Below are 23,085 nucleotides of genomic sequence, written 5' to 3' on the forward strand. Positions count from 1 at the left end.
GTGTGTGTTGTGTGTGTTCTGGGATCCCCGACAGCTCTGACCCCCGAGGGATCTGGCAGGCAGGCCGCCACGCGCAGCGCAAGAAAGCTCCCCACACATTTTGCACACCATAGATTTATAAATATATCTCCATTTACAAGAATCTAATATTGCACGTTGGTCAGTCTGAAAGCGGCGCTAGGGAAAAAGGGGTGGGGGGCTGGGGGGAGTGCAAGGCAAGATCACGGGGAGGGGGCAGGGGGGGGCCCGCCAAGCCCCACAAGGTCCCTTCTGCAGGGGCCGGGGAGGTCGCGACGACCTTGCTGCCTTCTGCCATCAGTCATCACATCACCGGCCTCCATCGCCACGTCAACCGTTGCCAGGCGCCGCCCCGTGCGTCAGCCTCATTGCTAGGCTCCCTCAGCCGCTGCCATGTCAACCGTTGCAAGGGGGGCTCCTCCTCCGTCACCATGTCAGCTGTTGCTAAGCGCCTGGCTGGAGGGGGAGGAAGGGGGCGGACGGGGGGCTGCACAAGTGAAAGGGGCTATTGCTGTGCGACTATCGCTGCCCCCCCACCCGAAAACACACACTAAAGTCTGGGAGGAGCCAGTGGCTCTCTGGTGGTCCCAGGACCTCATATGGGCTTCCCTTAAAAGTGTCTGCTGCACCACAACGTCCAGGAGAACCCCAGCCTGCGTTTTAAAGACAGCCAGGTTTCTAGCCCTCATGGACCTAGAGATGAGCTTGCAGTGATGGGATCTGTTCCAGGTGGAATCTCAGCGGCTCATGATCATCAGAGCCGAGGGCTGCAAAGAGCAAATGGAATCTAGGCCAAACTCTTCTTGGTTTCCCCACAGCGCTAAGACCTGGATTGCTTGATTATTTATCTCAAAACAGAGGCAGCCGCGGAGGCCCCCTGCTCTCTCTCTCACCCATGGGTGCCCGCTGCTCAGGGTGGGGGGTGGGCAAGGCTTTGGCAAGGACCAGCCAGCCTCTCCGGCGAGAACCTCCTCCAAGCCCCCCGCCCCCATTTTCTCTGCTGCTGCCCCATCCATCTCCCCGGACCGAAGCACCCACCTTGCTAACTGCTGCCCAGGGAAGGGAGGGAGAACTGGGGTTTCATCGTCTACGTCATGGTTGGAGGTGGGGGGGCACTGGGTTTGGGTCGGGGTAACCAAGTATTTCCAGGATAAAATGTTAAAAGGCTCAGAAAGTGCTGCGTTGCAGGGGAGTTGGGGGTGGAGGAGGGGGGGAGGGAGGGGAGAGGGAGGGGAGGAGGGGGCCCCGCCGCTCCTCCCTCTCCCCCCCACCCCTGAGCTCCCCGCCGCTGCCCCCTCGGCCTCCCCCAACCCCTCAGATGTCGGACTCCAGCAGGTACTGTTCGGTGTAGTCCTTGGCCAGCTCCAGACCCAGGGCCGATTGGCAGAAGGTGGCCATGTCTAACCACAGGGCCGGCTCCAGGAAGAGCTGGCACATGACCTTCCCCTGCTGGGCGGCCGGCACCTGGAGGCGCAGGTGGTGGAGCAGCTGGCTCTTGACGTGCGCCAGGTCGCGCCCGAAGGCGTCGATGTTGAGGTAGAACCAGTCCTCTCCCAGCGGGATGGGGAAGGGCCGGGTGCTGAGCGTGGCCACGGTGGGGCGGGCCTTCTGGTCAACCACCCAGCAGAGGTCCTTCTTCATCAGCAGGCCCAGGTTGCCGGCGGTGGCCTTGAAGGGTTGCCAGTCTTGGATGATGGTCTGGTTGGGCAGAACCTCCCGCCGGAAGGACTCCTGCAGAACCACCTCGGGGACCTCGCTCTCCAGGAGGAGCTCGGACGGCTCCGGGCAGAAGCCAGCCTCAGCCAGCGCCAGCACCACAGCGTCAAGGCGGGAGAGGAGCTCTTGGGCATCGAAGCGCACCAGCAGGATCCCCTGGAGAGAAGAAGGAAGAGGAAGAGGAGGAAGAAGAGGAGGAGAAGGAGAAGAATTCAGAGCAGCAGAAGGAGAAGTTCCACCAGGTTGTGATGGAGGAGAAGGCAGTCTCCTCACCTGGAAAGGTCCTGAGATGGAATCAGAGAGTTCTTTCTCGGGATCTGAGCACAAGCAACCCGGGACCATAGGTCAACTGAAGGCAGCTCTACCTGCAGAGACAGAGACAGCCCCACCCCACAGCTCTCTCTTTGCAGTCTCCCCACCACTTGGAGCCTGACCTCAGTCCTGAAACACGCATGGGAAGAGGGGGCACGGCTGTTTTGCCCAAACCGGGTTCTTAAGCTGACAGGCTGCCACAACAAAGGGCTCTCACGATGGAAGGCGAGATGTGCCAAAATGTGGCACCACTGAAATTTGAGAGCCCAGAGTCACCCACTTGGGATGGGGGGCAGCCGGCAGCTGCTCCCCAGAACCTATTTGACACAGGTTCAAGGACCCGGAAGGCCGTCTGAGCCTCTTCACAAAGCACCACCCCTCTCTCCACTCTGGGACAGGCCCCTGGAGTGATAGAACTGCAGGATAGCTGTGTGGGTTAGAGCCTGGTGCCAATAATGCCAAGGCTGTGGGTTCAATCCCCATATTGGCCAGCTGCATTGCAGGGGGTTGGACTAGATAATCCTGGGGGGTCCCTTCCTGTGGGATATTGAAATAGAAACACTTTACTGTCACTTGTACAACTTGTATGCAGTGAGATTACACAAGAACCCCCCCACTCAGCTCTCTTAGTCTTAATTCCCCTCGTTTACTCACACACACACACCAAACCCAAAAGTCAGTTGCCCTGTTGTTATCTTTTTATTCCATGGATAGAAGCTGTTCTTTACCCTGTTGGCGCGACTAATCATGCTTCTATATATCTTCTGCCCGAGGGCAAGAGATCAAGAAAGTGCCGGCCAGGGTGTGAATAATCATCCCTGAGAATTTCCCTCACTCTCCTGAGGCAACGATCGCCTGCTATTTCATCCAGCAGATTCACGGGACAGCCCATAATATCTCATGCTGTATTCACCACCCTCTGTAGGCACTTCCTATTAGGTGATGTCAAACCAGCGTCCCACACCGTGATGCAGTAGGAAAGGACACAATGCCATGCAGTCAAAACTAAGATTTGGGTTTGTTAGACGGGCACATGGTGGGCGCTGAAACTCACAGAGTTTTCCTGTAAGTTTGGTAGAGAGGACTCTGTGAGAGACACCCCCTCTGTGCCCTGACCGGGGGGGGGGGCATAGACAGGTATCTCCTCCCACCTGCCTGGGAATATCCTCTTTCTTCTCTTTTTCCATCACTCTTCCCAACAAGCCAACATGTAAGAACATCTGCAAGTCTGAGCTCCAAAGCTTAGACATTGCTTTAAGCTAGACTGAAGGATGTCTTGGAAGCTGAATTAGCATTTTAAGCCGGCCTGAACAAAGCTGCTGTATCAGTTACTCCTCAACAAGAGGACAGTCGTACCTTGCTTCTCAAACGGAATCCATTTGAACATCTGGAAAATGTTTGAAAACCAAGGTGTGGCTTCAAATTGTCTGGAGGAGCTTCTTGCACTCAATCGGAAGCCATGGAAGCCGCGTCAAAGACGTTCGGCTTCTAAAAAACGTTTGGAAACCGGAACACTCACTTCCAGGTTTGTGGCGTTCGGTAGCCAAAACAGATGAGTACCAAGGCGTTTGAGAACCAAGGTACGACTGTAAATGCTCTTATTACAAGATTGTTTGTGTACAATTATTATTTTAAGGGGAGAAAAGGGACAAATACCAGGAAAAACCAGTCTGCCTTAAAGCGATCCTGGATCGCTTAAACCAAAAGCCTAAAACATGGGTAGGCAAACTAAGGCCTGGGGGCCGGATCTGGCCCAATCACCTTCTAAATCCGGCCTGCAGATGGTTTGGGAATCAGCGTGTTTTTACATGAGTAGAATGCGTCCTTTTATTTAAAATGCATCACCGGGTTATTTGTGGGGCATATTTCCCCCCCCAAAATATAGTCCGGCCCCCACAAGGTCTGAGGGACAGTGGACCGGCCCCCTGCTGAAAAGCTTTGCTGACCCCTGGCCTAAAACTTGCCTCTCTAAGTTGCAAAGGGATGCTTTCTGCTGAACTCACAAGGAAGGAAGGATCTGTAAGGCTCTCTCAGCATCTATTCACATCCCCACAATTCCAACTTTACAAGTCTACGATCTCTTAAAGTTGGGTCCCCCGGTTCAAGCCCTGGGAGCTCCCCTGCCAGCCAGGCTTGATCCCCAGTGTCTCTGTGCATGCGCAGAGTTCCTCCCTCCCTGTGCTCTGTCCTGAGGCTCCCTCACCTGTTTCGCGATGACACGGTACTTCTTGAAGTCTTTGGGTCCCAGCTTGTCGTCCCGGGTCAAGCGCGACACCTTGACCTCGGGGTGCTTCTCCTTGACCATCTCCGAGCAGAAGCGCTGCAGGACGCCGGCCACCCCTTTCCCTCGCTCCCAGGGGGCCACGCGGAGCCCCTCCACCAAAGCCGTCTCCCCAGCGTCAATGATGTAGACCGACTGGAGCCCAATCTGGTTGTTGGGTTGGGGGGGGGGACGGGAGGGGAGGGGGAGATATAGGGTGGGGGGAGGAGGAGGGGAAGGGGAGAGAGCAGAGAGTTTAACCCTGAGTGCGCTGCACCAAGTCACCTACAATCTTGAAAAAATCTGTAATTGGAAAAAAATGGTGGCGTTAATTAAACAAAGTTAGGTGAGGGAGGGGGGGCAGGTGGGGGTGGGCGGGTGAGGGGGGTTGGGCGAGGAGGGAGGCAGAGAGAGAGGTCTGGGGTGGGGGGGGGACCACTGTTCAAATGCCAAGCGTTGGCATACATTTTTAAGCAATTACACGAAAAGAGAACAACAAAAAATATATATACAGGCATATAGAGGGGTTTATATATATAGATATATATTTATATATAGGGAAGATCACAGAGTAAGCTGATCATACTAGTACCATTGGACGGGGCCCTTTACGCTACGGGGGTCTCAAGAGCAGAGACACAGAAAGAGGGAGACATTTATTTTGGAAACTTGGGTCCTGAGGCCGAACTGTAAGGATTTAGGATCCGCGCTGCAGCAGCCCCTCCACGGTTCCTCCGAGGGAAGCCCCCGCCACCTTCCTGGACGGGGGGCCTGATCCCCCACACACCTACGTGAATAAAATCCAGCGAAAATCATTCGGTTTTTATCCATTGCTTTTTTTTTCTTTTTATTAAAATTATTTTAAAAAATAGAGAGAAAGAGAGAAAGAGATAGGGAGGCAGAGAGAGAGAGAGAGAGAGAGAGAGAGAGAGGAAAAGTCCAGAATGAAGCTGGAAACAAGAATCCCATTAAATCATCAGTAGACGGGAGAGAGAGAGAGAGAAAGAGAGAGAAAAAGAGGGTGAGGAACGCCCAGGCACCGGAACTGGAGGAATTGCAGTCAGGAGGGGTCCCCCAAAGGTCATCTAGCCCAGCCCGGGAGTCACCGTTAAGCGGCCTGCGGGTTTGGGCCGAGGGAGGGGCGATGGAAGGCGTGCCAAGCTCTTTCCATCTGCAGGTGACCCCAGCAAGTGAGGGCTTTAATGCCCAACCCTTGCCTTGGAGGGATACAGCCTCCTCAGGACATCATCATCATCATCATCATCATCATCATCACCATAGGACCATGTAACGGCCCACAGAGAGAAAGGCTATAAGCCTACAGTTCTCCCCCAAACAGTCCAGACTAAGATTTTATGCAGGATATGTGTTTGAGATTTGCAGATTTTGGGAAACATCCCATAATTTGGGGGGTGCCCCCCACCACACACACACACTGTCCTTACCAAATGCAATTAAGGCTAGGGGGGTCCAATCGCATCCATCCTGTAGGATTTAGGCTCCCACTTAAATTGGCAGAATCGGCTGGTAGCAGATTTTGAATGGAGTTTGGCTCCATTTCTCAACCATTCCTCCCCCCTTTCCTGGAACCCCCCCCCCCGGAGACGAGGAGGGGGCGAGTGCGAAAACCACGTCCAGTTGCGGTGCCAGCGTTACACACGCGTGTGCAACAGACTTACCCATAAGCTCCAGGCTCCCCCAACTTCCCCACCCCAAACCCGCCATGTGTGAAGAGTGAGATCTGGGGGGTGGGCCACAAAGGACCCCTTTTCTCTGCCCCCCCTGAAGCTGGCACCAGGGGCACAGAAGTGGGAGGGGGCGCCAGGAGGTCTCGGGCTGCTCAGGACCCTGCTATGGAGCAAAAGGCACGGAAGATCGCGGGAGCAAGCGCTTCCTCGGAAGATCTGCCTGGATCGGGGCCGTGGAAATGCAGTTTGCCTCCCCCAGGTGCAAGGAGGCCAGGAGACCCCTGAGGAAGCTGGATGAGGCCAGTGGGGGCCCGACTAGCTCCAGCATCCAGGGGCCAAACAGGTGCCACAAAAGGAAACCCACAATCAGGATTCGAACCCAGGTTCCGAATGCCCTCCTGCAGATTCCAGTAACTGGGATCCAGAAGGCATGAATTTCTTTTAAAGCCATCCAAGTTGGAGGCTTTATCTGTGCCCTGTATGAAAAACGGCTTTCTTCTCTCTGCCCTGAATCGCCAGCACCAGATCCCCTGGGTGATCACGAGTTCCTGCGCTGGGAGAGAGGGAGGAAAGCCTTTTTCGCTCCACTTTTTTCCTCGCCCTGCATAATTTCACAAACTCCCTCACCTGCTCTCTAAAGTCCCAAACACAGCAACCTTCCCTCTACAGGGGAGTCGCTCCATCTCCCTCAGTTGCTTTGGCTGCTCTCTTCTGAACCTTCTCCAACTCAGCGATATCCATTTCGGGATGAGGCAGCCAGAACGCCACACCGTATTATTTCAAATGTGGTTGCGCAGTGGCTCTTTTCCTATTGATCCCGAGCTTGCGAGAGATACTATATCATTTGAATCGCCTCCATGGTGGTTTTGTGGTTATAGATCACCTTTTTCCTTTTTTTTTTTTTTTTTGCAGAATCGCAGAGTTGAGAGGGACCCCTAAAGGTCATCCAGCCCAACCCTGGCAGTGCAGGAGCTGAAGCACCTGGCCTCTCCTTAAAAACCTGCAATGAATCGTGGGAACTGAAGAATTGGAAGGGACCCCCAAAGGTCATCTAGCTCAACCCCACCCTGCAACACAGGAGCCACAGCTAAATTTCATTTGCAGGCTCTGAGGGTTTTCGCTTCTGCTTACTGCCGTTCCTATTCCCTTGCAGGAAAACAACAACGGTAGGGCTAGAACCGTAACAAGTTGCAAGGGGACCCCATGTGGTCATCCAGCCCAACCCGCTGTCAGGCAGCGACTTGACTGGGCCCTCCTTAGTCCGAGTTGCTCCATAGCAGCACCCACCAAGACGACCCCCCCCCGTCCATTTCAGCCCCCCAGGTGGCAGAGGTCCTCTCCCCCCAGCCTCCCAGGGACCACCGTGGGGGCCCTGGGAGGGGGGAGAGGATGCACCTGGCCGGCCCGGCCCCCCCACCGCTCTCACCACAGCTCCGTTCTTCTTGGCCAGCACGACGGTGCGGTTGGGCTCCCGGATCCAGGCATGGTAGCGGCTGGGGAGGTAGTCCAGCCCCCCGTAGATGCCCTTCGACATGGCCAGGATCTCCTCGAACTCCTTCTCGGTGGCCACCACAAACTCCAGCTGCGAGTCGGCACTGGGGCTCTCCAGCTTCATGTCTACACGCGAGGCTACAGACTTGTGCGGCTGCAGGGAGATAAACCTCCATGAAAACCACCCTGGGGGGGGTCTCTGCGCTGGCCGGGGGTCCCCAAGCGCCAGGGGCCTCTGAAAACAAGCCGGTTAGACAGACACAGAAGGGCAAGGAAGGGGGGGCACCCCAGGCGCTTTGCCGCCTGGGGAGGGAGGGGCAGGCGTGCCCCCCACCCACCGCAACCCACAAGTCCCAAATCCAAAAGGGGACCGGCCTGGCAGTGGCCTGGAGGGGGTTGGGATGGATGACCCTCGGGTCCCTTCCGCCTCCACAGTTCTGAGATCCCTGCTGGATCAGGCGAACGGCCCATCTAGAATTGGAGAGTCGGAAGGGACCCCGAGGGTCATCCAGCGCAACCCCCTGCAAGGCAGGAATTGTCCAGCCTCCTGTTCTCTCGGGTGCCTGTTATGGGATCCGAGTGCGAGAGCTGAGCTCGCCCCTCTCCAGAGACTGGCATTTGCTGCCTCTGACTGTGGAGGGAGACCGCTGAGCCCATGGCGGGCTTCTCCTCCTCCTCCTCTATGAATTTGTCTGATCCTCTTTCCAAGTTGGTGGCTCTTGTGGGAGGGAGTTCCATAGTCAAATTAGTGCTGCGTGAGGAATCTTCCTGGTATCTGTCCTAAATCTGCCCCCTTGGGAGATCAAGCGGGGGGAATGTGGGGCAGGCCATGTTTAGCACTGCACCCATCCCAGGCTCTGGGCTTCTGCCCCCCCCCACTGCCTGGGGTTGGTCAGTCGGTCAGTCAGTCTGTCCGTCTGTCTCTCACACACACTGCAAAAATATTTCTTGTGCACAGCAGGGCTTTGGGAGGTGATGGGGAGGGTTAGCTTCTAGACTATGTTTCCTCCCCATCCACCCAAAAAAATCTTGTTTTCTCTGCCCTGCTTACAGTTCCTCTCTGTGGCTCTGCTCTTCTTTCTACCTGGTTGTTTTGAGACGTGCCCCCCCCCCTCCACAGAGCCACACCTTAAGATGCCATTCCGGACCGGAATGTTTTTTAGGGTGCATACAAAATACAAACAAGCAGACGTCTTATTATGGGCTGCCTTTGTTCCTTAAGGCCGGTGTGTCAAAGCCAAACCCTCCGCTGTTGCCGCTTCATCCAAATCATGTTTGCAGGAAAAACAAACGTTTCAAAGGCAAAAAAGTAAAGTGAAAGGAAAGGGGGGAAAGTGTGTTTTTCCGAAAGGTGAGGTCAGCAAAGGTGAGGTCTCTTCACGGAGGTATAATGTTCATCCATTGACACCCACCCACTCCAGAAACTGGGATTACTGGGGAAACTAAGATGGGACACCACATGTTTCTGGTTTTCCAACTCTGTGCAGAATAGCGAGAGACTCAAACCGTGTGAAGAGGACTCAGCTGGGATACGGAGATGTGCTCTTCCTGGTCCTCCTCACCCTCCCCACAAACTCTCCCTGCCAATTGTCCCGTCAGGTGAAAAATCCAGGTAACCCTGGAAGCACCGCCAGGGCAACAAGATCCATTTTACCTGAAGTGTCACAACAGAAAACCCTCCCCTCCCCAATCAGGTGTGCTGAGCCTGTGTCCCACATGGAGCCCCCCCCCAATAACCTGGGGGCCACTCTCCTGATCTAACCAGTGCAGAACTAGCCTCTCTGCGTTCCTGCAAGCTTCTCACCCCCAGGGAGAGGCAGGGAAGGGTACCTTCAGAAGAAGCTCAGCACAACCTGCTGGATCAGGCCCAAAGCTGCCCATCTAGTCTGGCATCCTGCCCTCACAGGGGACAACTCAATGCCTCAACTGGGAAGCCCCCAAGCCAGGACCCGAGTGCAAGAGCCGCACTCTCCGCCCCTCCCAAGGTGGTTTTCAGCCACTGGTATTCAGAATCATTTACCGCCTCCGACTGTGGAGACAGGAAACAGCCTTTCCTCCTCCGTAAATTTGCTTCCTCCTCTTTCGCAGCCATCCAAGTTGGTGGTGCCCATTGCCTCTTGTGGCAGGGAGTTCCACAGTTGCGTGGAGAAGGGCTTGCTTTTCTCTGTCCTGAATCATCCAACATTGGACGTCCACAATAATAATAATATTTTATTATTTATACCCCGTCCATCTGGCTGGGTTTCCCAGGCCACTCTGGGCGGCTTCCAACAAAACACTAAAATACAATAGCCTATTAAACATTAAAAGCTTCCCTGAAGAGGGCTGCCTTCAGATGTCTTCTAAAAGTCTGGTAGTTGTTGTTCTCTTTGACATCTGGTGGGAGGGCGTTCCACAGGGTGGGCGCCACCACCAAGAAGGCCCTCTGCCTGGTTCCCTGTAACTTGGCTTCTTGCAGGGAGGGAACTGCCAGAAGGCCCTCGGAGCTGGACCTCAGTGTCCAGGCAGAACGATGGGGGTGGAGATGCTCCTTCAGGAAACTGGGCCTTTGAGGCCGTTTTGGGCTTTCAAGGTCAGCACCAACCCTTTGAATTATGCTCAGAAACTTACTGGGAGCCACAAGTTCTAAATGACAACACTTTCTCTTCCGTTGGCCTGTCAGCTATGCCGAAATATAGTTTGGCTACGTGCTGCTTGAACCTTTTCCCCGCTCTGAATCTTCTAATGTTCTCACACACCGGCTGGTTAAGTGGGCAGCTGTAACTGCAGCCAGACCAGAGGAAGCGAGAATGTCGTAATCTGAAGGGTTCTGTGTTATTTGAAAGGGGGCGAAGGCTGCAGAGGCCAGAGGTGGGTGGGCAGAGTGAGTTTTCGGACTGTCCTGAGTGGGTGTGGGAGGGAGAAAAGACCCAGCTTGTTGATTTAGGCAGCCTTCCCCCTTGTTTGGGGAGTTGAAGCAGTGGCCCCCAGCCCTTGTTGCACCACAAAATGAGCATCGATCCACAGGAAAAAATCGGGGGAGCCTTTTCTCATCCAGGAAAGGACTAGCCTGCTCTGCACCCCAATTTTCTGGTGGAAGCAGTATTAAGTCAAGGGAACAAACAGCTCCTATCCTATCGTGTCCCGGCCACAGCCCGACCCCCCCCCCTTGCTTAACTCCAGTGGGTTTACTCAGAAGTAGGTGCGTTGTCAGCTGCAGCTTAGGAACTTGCTCCCCCAACCCCACCCCACATTTGCCAAGCGTGGGAACTTAAGAGAAATTGAAAAATGCCTTCAGAGCCCTCCAGCCCCCCATCAAAGAAGTGCTTAGGACTATAGCACACCCACAAAACTTTGGTGCCACCCGAAGCCGGGTTCTGAGGCTGTGGGGCGTATGACATCATGATCCCCATAACCTGGGGACCAAGTCGGAGCTCCTGCACTTAGGCGAGGGTCCCCCACCCCATTTATTCCAGACAGTACCCGAGTCCTGTCAAACCACCCATTTTGCAGCTGGCACCTCAAAAATGAAGGTGCCCAGTGGGCCAAATCCATGATAACTGCCAGGGGATGGTTCCATTCCTTGTTGTGCATTAAGAAAGTGGGGTGCCCCCAGGCTTCCCTTTTCCCAGAAGGGGCTTACAAGTAGACAGTTTGCCCCCCAGGTATGTTATTAGGAAGCAAAACATGCAGTCAGGGGAAATGTGTCCCCCCCCCACAGGGGAGACTCTTCTTCAAGGCACAGCTAATTACAATCCTGACTCTTGCAGAAAAAAGCCCCATTGATGTGGCCCTAGTGCTGTTCGCTGTCCCTCCCCCAAAATCCAGAACTGGCCCCCCTGCCCCTCCCCACAGCCCCCCCTCCCAGAGTCAGCCGCAGTGCCTTGAACCCCTGTTCCCGCCGCTGCTACAGCCACTTGTGAGAAGTTCGACACCAGATGGAAACAAAAACAAAGGAAACCTCTGCTTTACGGGTCGTTGTTACTTGGCTGATATCTGCTCCCAGGGACGCTCTCACTGGTGGGGAACTGGTGGTACTGGTTGTACTGGTGGTGGTGGTGGTGCTCCTGGCTCTGGCAGCCTCTGGCCTCAACCCAGGCGCTTTGGAGACAAAATCAGGACAACGAGGGAAGGGATTTTGATTCAGTCTGCCTTGGGGTGAGCGGGTTGTGGAGCAAACAGTGCTCCCAGCTGACTTTAAAAACACAAAAAAGGTCTGTGCTTCCATAAGACCAATCTCTCTCTCTCTCTCTCTCTCTCTCTCTCTCTCTCTCTCACACACACACACACACACACACACACACAATTTCAGCACTCTGCCATGGGATGCTGCCTTGGGGGCATGTAAGCTCCCCACACCCCTCATATAGTTGATTGTACAGTTGGGCCACCCCAAGGGTCATCTAGTCCAACCCCCACACAATGCAGAAATCCTCACCAAAGAATCCCTCCCAGCTGGCCCTCCAACCTCTGCTTAAAAACTTCCAAGGAAGGAGTGTCCACCACCTTCCAAGGGAGACCGTTCCACTGTCAAAACGGGTCTTAATGTCTTCCAAGTTCTTCCAGATGTTGAGTCAGAATCACCTTTCTTGTAACACTGAAGCCCTACAGTCCAGAGCAGGAGAAAGCAAGCTGGCTCCTTTTTCCATGTGCCATCCCTTCAGATGACCTCTCTGTGGGAATGTTCAGGGATGCAGGAGAGGATATATTGTCTGATTATAGCCTTTCCAACTTGTGTAAACAAGTTCGCAATTTAGCAGAGTAACATTCCCCTTTTTAAACTCACAGCAGATGCGTTTGCTCAGGCTCACTAAAGCCTCTGTAATAACTGTTCTGGTATTTCCCCCTTATTCCCTCATAAAAGATAAGACACGGCACTGTCTTCTATAAAAGTATAAAAAGAGTTTACTCACTCACATTCTGTTCACAATCGGATCCCAGAAGGCAGACTTATCTTAGAAAAGTAACACACACCTGGAAACTATTTCATAAGGAGACAGTCCCTTTGTCCTCTCTTGGCTGGAGGCCAAGAGAGCATCTTTGGCCAAGCAGATGTTGCTTCTTGGATGGCTACCCTGCCCTGTGCTTTTGTCGTTACCTGCACAGGTGAGGCCATGGCCACCTTTAGTCACATGCAGAGGAAGTCTGTCCCAGTCCAGAAGGAAACAGGAAGTTGACCTGCTGGCTGGACAAACATTGCTCCCCATGTGTAAACATGTTCACTCTAGGAACGTAGTACTTGACTGCTCTTGTGTTTCACATCCCACACTCTCCGTCTTCTCTTCTCCAAGTTAAACACCCCCAGCTCCTTCAACCATTCCTCACAAAGCTTGGTTTCCAGACCTTCCATCGTCTTGCTTGTCCTTTTCTGCGCTCCTTCCAGCTTGTCAACATCCTTCAACTGGGGTGCCCAGGACCAGACACAAGACTCCAGGTGGGGTCTGGCCGAGGCAGAAGAGAGCAGCACTATGACTTCCCTTACTGATGGACACCATCCTCTCTCTGCCAGAGGAACTCAGAGAATCTCCCACGCCTGAAGAGGAACGGTTGAGGGAGTTGGGTCTGTTTAGGCTGGAGAAGAGAAGACTAAGAGATGAAATGAGAGCCATCCTCAATCATCTGAAGGACTTTCTCGTGGAAGATGGAGCAAGCTTGTTTGCTGCTGCTTCAGGAACCCCCGAACCAAGGGGTTCAAACTATAAGAAGGCAGATTCCGACTAAACATCAGGAAGAACTTTCTGATGGTAAGAACCACCCAACAATCAAATGGACTGCCTTGGAAGATGGTGGACTCTCCTTCCTTGGAGGTTTGGAAGCAGAGAGGTTGGGGGGGCACCTGTCATAGACCCTTCCAGCTTTACAATTCGTCATTCTAATAAGAACTGCAGCTTCGCTGTCTCCTCAAATTGTGACCTCTGGGGCTAGCAGGGGGGTGGTGAGTGAAGAGGTCAAGGAGGAAGCCACCAGGACCTCAGCAAGCAGAAGAGGGGCTGATTTTGTGGGGTTGTGGCAAGGACAGACACACACCCTGTGACCACAAGGTCCACAAGGTTTGGAAACCCAAGCTCAGCCTTGGCTTGCAGGACCTGAGCTCCGGAAGCCCTTGACCCAGGTAAGGACTCGCACCTGAGACGCCGGGATCGCGTTTCCTCAGCAACTGATCATGAATATTCCATGCTGCGGAACTCGAGGCCTCTTCAGCCGGGAGACGAAAGAGGCCCCGGGAGAAACGAGGCCTGGAATATAAAACCAGGCGGAAAGACTCGAAAGACCGATATTTTCCATCTCCCTGCAGGTGGGTCAGAGGGATCCGTTTGCTCCTGCAGCAGGAGGGGCTTCACGTGAGGGAGATCTCAGGTTCTCTCTCCCCCCCCCCCAATGCTCTCATCTCCAACACCACCAGCCAAAGAACCGCGTTCATTGCCAGGTCTTGGCCTTGGAAGGAATCATGTGACACACGGCAAGAAGGAAGGATTTCTGTTCACCTGCAAAGGGCACACAAAGGAGGTGCCTCTCTGCAATTCTGGGCATCAGGGGCAAAGCTGTCTGCTTTGGGAATGGGCTACTTATAGGGGCACTTGCACCCATGCAAGCCTGCCCCCACCGCACCCCTGGAGAGCTGCATCACAGGCCTGCTTAAGTGCCCCCCGCCAGTGAAGGAGATTCAGCAGACAGGCCAGCCTCGCAGCAGGGCCTTCTCAGCAATGGCCCCACAGGGACTAATAATAAGCTAAGCAAACGAATTCGGTTCCTGAGGAGGAGCCTGTCTCCCTCTTCTCCCCTGAGCCCCACGGGGACACCTCCACTGCCAGACTCTGAGGTCCACAGAGGCTCCTTTGCGCTGATAAGATCGAGAGAGCGCTGAGAGTGGCATCTCCACAGCTGGGAACCCCTTTGCCCCTAAGGAGACAACGGCTGCCAAAGGTGGACCTGGCCTTTTAACTGCCAGGAGGCAGTCAATGAATGTCCAGGCCTCAGCCAGTCTCTCTGCAGAATCTTCTGAGGGATCTTGGCCGTTTGCCCTCTGCTGGTGGTCCTGAACCCACACAGAGACCACCCCTTTGTTGCTGACCCTGGCCTGGCCTGAGTCATCACCCCCTCCTCAGTGGCACAACACTGGGGCTTGGATTTTGACCATTGTCGGCACCCGTCTGTCTGGAGAGACAATGGAGTTTGCCTCCAGGGGTGAAGTCAAACAGCTGCATTAGCAGCCCCAAAATGACCTCTCTGGGGCAAAAGGTGTGTCGTGTGTCTGGGGGTCCTGGGCTGCCCAGATGACAAGACCCCCCTCTCAGCCTCACTGGTCCAAAGGAAAGCAGACCAAGACATTGGGCACCGATTTGGCCGCAGGGGCTGCTAGGAGGCGAACAAGGGAACATTCCAACCATCACTGTGGATTTGTCCAGGGTTTACTCCTGAGTAGTTTCTTCTCCTGAAGATATCCCACAAGGCAGCGGAGGTTGAGGATCAGAGTTTTCCTCCTTGGATCAGGCCCACTGGCTCCTCACTTCCCTCTGCAGCAGATCCAGAAACCACCTTCTTGACCGCTGGTCTCATGGACCGAAGGTGGACAAACTACCCCCAGAATGATGTCCCTCAGCAGAGGCCTTTCCTCTGGCCTAACACCCCACACGCCCCACTTTGATTATATGTGTGCGCACACAGCTATAGACCCACTTTGTGGCACTCTGTCCTCAAAAGGCGTCTAGGAGATCCGCTTTCCATAAACCAATAAATAAATAGAGCTTCGCCGCTGGACTGGCCAAAGGGCTCCCGCCTGGCCCAGCAGCATCCTCTCCTCAGGATGGCCAACTACCCGCCCCCTCCGGCGCTCTCCCCCCACCCCCTTGCGGTTCCTAGAAACTGCCCTGGCGCAGACACTTTCGCTGCGTTATCTGATTCCGGCAACAGAGGGAGAAGCAGGAAACACGCCGCCTCTTCCCTGAATTCGCCTGGTCCTCTTTCGCAGCCGGCGAGGGCGCTTCCTGCCGGAGGGAGTTCCGCAGTTTATCTGAAGAACTGCCGCCTTTTGTGCGTCCTGGCCATTGGGTGACTCTGTGGGGTTACGCTGCGATGGGGCAGAGATATGTGTGGGGAGAGGGGGAGCTGCGCCCCCCATACCCTTGGCGTGACCTCTGGCGCCGCGCTCCCCAACCCCCCACAATCAATCCCCATCGATCTTCACGGGGATTAATCAGGAACTGCCAAGACTGACGGGAATGGAAATTAACCAGGGGGGCCAATTAAAACGATCACCTCACCAGACTCCGCCCCCGCCCCCGATTCCCCAGCATTGAACCAGTTCCATATAAAGCAGATGGTGCTGGAAGGGGGGGGGGCGCGGGGAGGGAGCAAGGAGCTTTGCAGCAACGCAGAGAGATCCTCATCGCCCTCCCCACCCCCCAAAGATCTGACGTGGGGTGGGGGGGTAGCAATGAGGCCCCGCTCCTCCTCCTCCTCCTCCTTCATCATTCCTGGCCACCCTCCCTCCATCTCCCATCCCTCCCTCCCTCCCTCGCCCCCCCTCTGGGCTCCATCTGTGCCGATGACGCCCCCCCTTCCCCGTCACATGCCCAGCCCTATAAATAGCAGGCACGAAGAAAGGAAATGTAACACCACCCCTCCCCTGGAAGTGGGGCGGGAGGGGGGGAAGCGGAGCGGGAGGGGGGCACCTGAGAATTCAATGGGCATCCACGCCGCCGCCAAGCATCCCTGGGCGAGCCGGCTGTTCGCCGCCCCCCCCCCACCCCTCACAGGACGAACCACAGGCCCCCTGCGGGGAGGGGCTTCTCTCTGAGGAGCTGGGAGGCGGTGGCCGGAAATGGACCCCCTCTTATCTCGGACCATTCCCGGGAGGGGCATTAATTGGCAGAAGAGGGGCGGGGGGGCATAGCCAGGAGCGGCTCCCCAAGAGATTTTGCAGTGGGGAAGTGATGGGGGCGTCTGACGCGTCTCCCTCCCAGCTCACTTCGACCGGGGGGGTGGGAACTCCCATCGGCAGCCGGGAAGAAGACAATGCCGGGAGGGTCCTGCAAGACTGGGGGTGGGGGAGAGAAATATGGAAGGAAGTCCTCGCTCAGCCCCCCCCCTCAAAGATCAGGGCGGCTCCCAGGCCCCCTCCCATCTATTCTCCCCAGGCGACCCCTTTCGCGCACCTTCCCGAAAATCCTCCCTGAGGCCGATCTCCGTAAAAATGGGTGGCCCCATAGAAACTCCTTCCCCCTCCCGGAATGAAAAAGGACGCGGAGATTCTGGGCTGGTGGAGGTGAGCTGCGCCCCCCCCCAACCCAATCCGCAGTACCTGCTGCGCGCAAGGAGAGAAGGAGAGCCGGGCGGACGCCGGGAGCCGAGGCTGGGTCGGTGGGTCTTCCTCCTCCTCTTCCTCCTCCTCCTCTTCTTCCTCGGTCCCTTTTCGCCCAGGCTGCGCGCGGAGAATCCGCCTCCCCCTATAAAGATGGAGAGAAGCCCCGCCCACCGCCGGGAAGCCCCGCCCTCTCCTGGCCTCCGGGGCGGCGGGGGGTTCATCACTCCGGCGCGGTGGGGGGGGGGCTCTCTCCCTCCTCTCCCGACGTCAGAGACGAGGATGGAGGAGGCGAAAGTGGGGAGAGAGGGCATTTGGGGACAAGGGCGCAGGGCGGGGGGAGGACCCAGAAAGGAGACGGTGCTCACGACCCTCTTTCCCCCCATGCTCCCGCGCAGGCTTCGCTGGAAGGACGGCGCCCCCACCCCACCCGAATTAGCGCCGGAGACAGAAGACCCCCCCATGGCACCTGTTATGCGCCCCCCCTCCAGAGCGCACCTGGCAGGTCGCGCAAAAGAGGAGTCCCCCAACAGCAACAAGCAGGCGCGCAGCCAGGCTCACGAGCTGCGACGGAATCGCGGGACTGTAGCGTTGGAAGGTACCCCCAGGGGTCATCCAGACCAACCCGCTGCAAAGGACCCGCTGCTGGAGGGAGAGGCCGCTTTGGACTGGCCACCCAGCGAGGGCGTCGCCTTCAGAAGCTTCTCCTGAGCCTCTCAGACCCCGCAGCTGAAAACTCGCTCTGCTCCCTGTCCGCTCTGGGTGCGGATTTTTTCCTCGCCTCTGCTTTTTCTTTTAAATTAAAAGTGAGGTTCATTGTACAACCTTTAGGCGCCAGGCGGAGAAGTTCCTCTTCTTCCAAGCCTTTGACATCCCTTTTAAATGATGGAGAGGGGTTTTGAAGGGGGGGGGATATTGCATTTTGTGTGGGTTTTTCATCTTGCATTCTTATGTTGTAAACCGCCCTGAGATCTGCGGAGGGAGGGCGGTATACAAATTGAATAAATTAAATTTTTCAAACCGTTAGTCTTTTACAAACTCGCGGGAGGTGCAGGACTTGAAACCCGCAGATCCGAAGGGAGCCCAGCGCGTTCCCAGGTGACTTGTAGGTTCACACGCGCGCGCGCGCACCCTCTCTTGCAAGACCTGCGCTGCCTCTGGGTCAGGCCAGGACTGGCGCGGCGCGGTGGCCGAAGGCATCACCCCGAAGCACTCCTGCTAGCAACTTCCAGACCAGCCTCCAGGGGCGCCCCTTTCCCGACTCCCCCACGATCCCAAGTGGGGCAGCATGGAGGTGGGCCCTTCTCCAGCCAGCACCACAAGGGACCCCCGGGTGACGGGGGATTCCTAGACCTCCTTTCTGCTTCCTCTTCCACTCCTCTGCCCTCCGCTTCTGCCTTTCCTCATCTGCTTGAGCCTGATTCCGCCCTCACCTGGCGTATCATTCCTCTACGGGCTCTTATTTCCTCTCTTTTTTCCTGCTCTTCCTTCCTCGCTCGGTGACTTTGGCCCTTTGTCGTGCCGGCCGTGTGCTCTTCCTTTCTCCCTCCCTCCCTCCCTCCCTCCCTCCCTTCCTTTACTTCCTTCCTTCCTTCCCTTCCCTTTCCTTCCTTCCTTCCATCCACGTTCCCTCTCCCCTCTCCTGTTCCCCCCACGGTCCGCGAGCAGGTACCTGTTCCGGGAAGCCCCTGAGCAAAACCTCGTTCTCCTCTTTATCTACTCAGTGAAAGCAGATTTTAGCGTGGATAAAAAGATTGTTTATAAATATGCAACCTTTAATAGCGATATAAAAGTATGGAATTAATAAACACACAGAGCATTCACAGGGGAATCACAGCTATATTATAATCCTACCCTATATTCAAAGTTCTTTCGAGCTCTTTTGGATGCAGACTTATCAATTATTTCATTAAATTCAGTTTATCATTTTCTATGCAGAGAAGGCTTAGATCAGAAAACTGATCTTGATGAGGCCGCAGATCATTTTTTTTTATCCTTTTTTAGTCTGCTACAAAACAGTCTGTCACCAGCACACAGGAACAATATGTCAATTCCACATTTGGAAACGCCACCCGAATTTTCTCCAGGAATATTATGGGATACACCTCTTGGTGGCTGAAATTTTCTTTCTCAAGGTGAGCTTGTTTGACGCGCAGGCGGAAGTGCAAAAGTTCATCGACTAGACTAAAGTCAACAGCCTTTGGATATTCTTGCATTAACGTCTTGACGCCATTGTGAATCCGACCCTTGGTTGCTCGCAGGTTCACCAAAAATGAAAAATTGCCAGCTTCCCTCCTCCACACCGTTGCACGTCTGTCTCGGTTGGACACAAGAGCATCTATGACAGGGATAAATGGATTTACCCTAAACTTGCCTCTTGCAGAAAGTTCGCCTGAGGCTTCAAAGCTTGTCTCAGCTTTCTTTTGATTTTATTTCGTACTCTCTGCCTTCTTTTGACAGTTTTTGTATTCTGCATCCGGTAGAGTAAATGTCGCTTGCTGTTCAACTTCATCAAAATTAGCCTGTCTGATACGAACTGCAAGAGTGAGCTGTAAATATTTGCACATGTGCTCCGTGAAATTTGCAAAATGGGCCTTGCTAACTTTATGAAATCTGAAGCATGGAAATGAATTCAAATTCTCCCATTTTTTTGCAATTGCAGAGTTGGCTTGAACCTCCCATCTTGTGTCTGATTAAATGTTTAGGAACTTATAGCTCAACAAGCAAATTTTTTCCCCAGCTGAGAAAAAAAACAATAAAGCTCATGTATTGTTGCAAATCAATCAATCAATCAATCAATCAATCACTGCACCCAGGCATGGGTCAACTGCGGTTGGTCCAACTAGATCTAGGGGGATTGTCCAGAACATGGAATAAACTTTGCAAGCTTGTTCCTTCCCAGATTTTTGTTGTTGAATGCCCTTATATTTTCCAATCAAAATATTGTACTCTACATTTACTGAAATCTATTTCAAGTTCACGGAAGTCGTGTTAGCTGCTCAGCCATACTCTCACTGGTGTGATCTTCCAGCTCGATGAAACTCAGAAAGCATTCAACTGGTAATCCATCATCGCGAGGAGAAACAGATCTAACAATGACAGGAAGTTGATCGATATTGGAAACATATCAGGGGTTGAATCGACTGATAAACTAAAACAGTCTGCCTGTCGGATACATCCCTCTGGAAGGATCGTTTTGCCTTGGCCAGATTTAGAGTCCTGTGTCCTGTTCTGGGTTCCACATTTTAAGAAGGATATTGACAAGCTGGGAGGGGGGCAAACAAGGTGATCCAGGGTCTGGAAACCAAGCCTGATGAGGAACGGTTGAAGGAGCTGGGGATGTTTAGCCCGAGAAAGAGGAGACTGAGAGGAGAGATAAGAGCCATCTTCAGATATCTAAAGGGAGCAAACTCGTTTTTTTCCTGCTGGGGGAGGACCAGAACCAATGGAGTCAAAGTACAAGGAATGAGACGTGAGAGCTGTTCGACGGTGGAACAGACTGCCACAAGAGGCGCTGACTCACCTTCCTTGGAGGTTGGATGGCATCTAGTTGAGATTCCTGCATTGGAAGGGGGCTGGACTAGATGACCCTCGGGGTCCCTTCCAACTCCGCAGTTCTCTTCTTCTCTCTGCCTCTTGCCGCCTCAAGGAAGGAGAGTCCAGCTCCGGAGGAGGAGGAGGAGGAGAGAGGCTGGGAAGAGAAGCGCCGCCGCCTTGCAAGGGCCTGCCCGGAGCGCTTGGCACGGCCGACCTCGTGGCGCAACGGTAGCGCGTCTGACTCCAGATCAGAAGGCTGCGTGTTCGAATCACGTCGGGGTCAAGAGCAGCGGGAGCCTAGCGGGGGCTCCTTTTGCGCGGCTGGGCGGCGGGGGGGGGGGGGGACACGCGGCCGAGGCGCTGCTCCTTTTCAGCCCGGGAGCGCCGCCTGCCTCGAAGCCTTTGCGCGAGAGAGGAGGACGTCTCTGCACATGGTCAGAGGCTCTGCTTCTCTGCTGGGAGCTGAGAAGGAAACACAAGAGGAAGCGTCCGGCGCCCTTTGCAGTGGCCTCCAAGCCTATGCATGGAAAGGGAGCACTCTGCACATGGTCAGAGGCGCTCCTTCTCTGCTGGGAGCTGAGAAGGAAACGCAGGAGTTCGGCGCCCTTCGCAGCTGCCTCGAAGCCTATGCATGGAAAGGGAGCACTCTGCACATGGTCAGAGGCGCTCCTTCTCCTCTCGAAGCCTATGCATGGAAAGGGAGCACTCTGCACGTGGTCAGAGGCGCCCCTTCTCCTCTCGAAGCCTATGCATGGAAAGGGAGCACTCTGCACGTGGTCAGAGGCGCCCCTTCTCCTCTCGAAGCCTATGCGTGGAAAGGGAGCACTCTGCACGTGGTCAGAGGCGCCCCTTCTCCTCTCGAAGCCTATGCGTGGAAAGGGAGCACTCTGCACGTGGTCAGAGGCGCTCCTTCTCCTCTCGAAGCCTGTGCGTGGGAAGGGAGCACTCTGCACGTGGTCAGAGGCGCTCTCGCTCTCTCCTTTGCAGCTTGCAACCTTGCGGAGCTGAGAAGGAACAGAACCGCAAGAGATCTTCCACCCCGCAGCTTCCTTCGGGGCTTGGACTCCCAGACCCCCCCCCCTTGGAGGATGGCGACCGACTGGAGTTTGGGTGCTGGCAGCCGGCGCGCCCCCCACCCCGCGCCCTGTGGGTGGCCCCTTAACTAACCCTTGGCAGGCGATGGCAGGCAGGTCATTAGCGGAGGGGGGGGGCAAGAGCAGCCAGGAACATTCCTCTCCCCCCCCACTCTCCCCCCTGCGCGCACACAAAGCATCCCTCCACGACAAGCGCCCCATTGCGTCACCCCGTGTGGCCTGGCAGGGGGCCTCCCGCTCGTTAAAATGATGCAACGGAGTGGAAGGAGGAGGACGGGGCTGGGGGGCTGCGCGGGAGTGGGGGGGAGGAGAGGGGAAGAAGGGGGCGTCAATTAACCCAGCGGGCAGCATCCCCCCCCGCCTCGCAGCCCCGCGGCGAATCGCAGAAGGGACCCCCAAAGGTCATCCAGCCCAACCCCCGGCAGGAGAGGGGGCGCAGCTAAAGGATCCCTTTGAGATTGCTCCACTTTGAGATTGCTCCCTTTGAGATTGCAAAAGGCAGGCCGGGGAGTATGGGGGGGAGTTCTGGCATTTCCCCTGCATTCCCTCCGTTGCCCCCAATATTCCGATTGCAGCCTCATCGGGGCAGGCACTCCTTTTGACATCTCATCTATTGCTTATAATGTTTGATGTATTACAGTATTTTAATATTTTTTTGGAAGCCGCCCAGAGTGGCTGGGGAAGCCCAGCCAGATGGGCGGGGTATAAATAATAAATTATTATTATTATTATTATTATTATTATTATTATTATTATTATTATTATTATTATTATTATTATGGAGCTGGACTTGGAGCCGGGGGTGGGGTTCCTCTCGCCTCTGCCCCACCCCTCCCGCCACCCCGCCTCTTCTTTCGTTGTTGAACCCCCGGTATTGATCCTCTCTCTCTCTCTCTCTCTCTCTCTCTCTCACTGGCGCTTCTGCGCAAAACAGAACAGCAAGAAAGGACTCCAGTCCGAGATTTCGTTCTCCCGCCTTCCGTTCCGCCCGGATGCGACCCGCGCCGGGTCTTGCGGCTCTCCCTCCGCCCTTGCCATGAACAGCTCCGGCCGCCGAGGGGGAAGGCAGCGCGCGGCGCCGTGGCTTAGTTGGTTAAAGCGCCTGTCTAGTAAACAGGAGATCCTGGGTTCGAATCCCAGCGGTGCCTGATGCTGCCGTCGAGCGAGAGGAAGCGTCCCACCTTTTCCACCCGGAGCGAAGCAGCCTCGCCTCTTTTAACCGCATCGTCTCGCTTTTGCACGCCGGAGAAGGAAGGAAGGAAGGAAGGCGGCTCTCGCATCCTAACCCTCCAGAAATCCTGCGCAGGGGCTGAGCGCCTCCTGCAAAGGCGGCCGAGAGCGCGTGGATGTGCGCAGCTGTACAATGCAGCTCACCACCACAATACACGTGTCTCCCCGTTCACACACACTCTAGACCCATATGGCGTCCTCTGCTGCCTTATGCATGTGGGGCGGTTAGGGGCTCCACGTGGGTCTCGTTCTAGCCACGGAACCAAAGCAATTGTTCAGGCAAGAGTTTGGGAGTAACCTTCGACGCCTCCCTTTCCATGGAGGCGCAGGGTGCAGCCACAGCCAAGGTGGCATTTTTCCATCTCCGCCATATTAAGCAGTTGGTCCCTTTCCTTTCTCACCCTGATCTGACCACAGTGATCCATGCAATGGTCACCTCCAGGCTTGACTACTGTAATT

At 55.1% G+C, this 23,085-nt stretch overlaps 1 protein-coding gene across 3 annotated transcripts; it reads right to left on the reverse strand.

Annotated features, from left to right (window-relative positions):
- Positions 1-218: 218 nt before the first annotated feature.
- NAT16 (N-acetyltransferase 16 (putative)) lies at positions 219-16,916 on the reverse strand. Of its 3 annotated transcripts, XM_083472817.1 has the most exons (5): positions 16,766-16,915; positions 11,426-11,565; positions 7,421-7,639; positions 4,250-4,474; positions 1,265-1,890 (listed from the first exon to the last, which is right to left on the reverse strand). In XM_083472817.1, exons 3-5 carry the CDS (start codon positions 7,607-7,609, stop codon positions 1,333-1,335), a joined length of 972 nt encoding a protein of 323 aa, XP_083328943.1. In that variant the 5' UTR covers positions 7,610-7,639; positions 11,426-11,565; positions 16,766-16,915; the 3' UTR covers positions 1,265-1,332. The 3 variants fall into 3 exon arrangements, with proteins under 3 accessions (XP_083328945.1, XP_083328944.1, XP_083328943.1); XM_083472819.1 differs by lacking the exons at positions 11,426-11,565; positions 16,766-16,915 and adding an exon at positions 4,899-5,093 and having other exon boundaries at positions 219-1,890; positions 7,421-7,557; XM_083472818.1 differs by lacking the exon at positions 11,426-11,565 and having other exon boundaries at positions 1,264-1,890; positions 16,766-16,916.
- Positions 16,917-23,085: the final 6,169 nt, after the last annotated feature.

This window comes from Podarcis liolepis (genome assembly GCF_965112155.1).
Source record: "Podarcis liolepis genome assembly, chromosome: 13".
Taxonomy (NCBI): Eukaryota; Metazoa; Chordata; class Lepidosauria; order Squamata; family Lacertidae; genus Podarcis; species Podarcis liolepis.

Coding starts and splice junctions, on each gene's coding strand:
- NAT16 (XM_083472818.1), bottom strand. CDS start 7,609: ATGAAGCTGGAGAGCCCCAGTGCCGACTCGCAGCTGGAGTTTGTGGTG. Junction 4,475..7,420: donor CCAAGAAGAACGGAGCTGTG/GTGAGAGCGGTG, acceptor CCCAACAACCAG/ATTGGGCTCCAGTCGGTCTA. Junction 1,891..4,249: donor ACCGTGTCATCGCGAAACAG/GTGAGGGAGCCT, acceptor TCTTCTCTCCAG/GGGATCCTGCTGGTGCGCTT.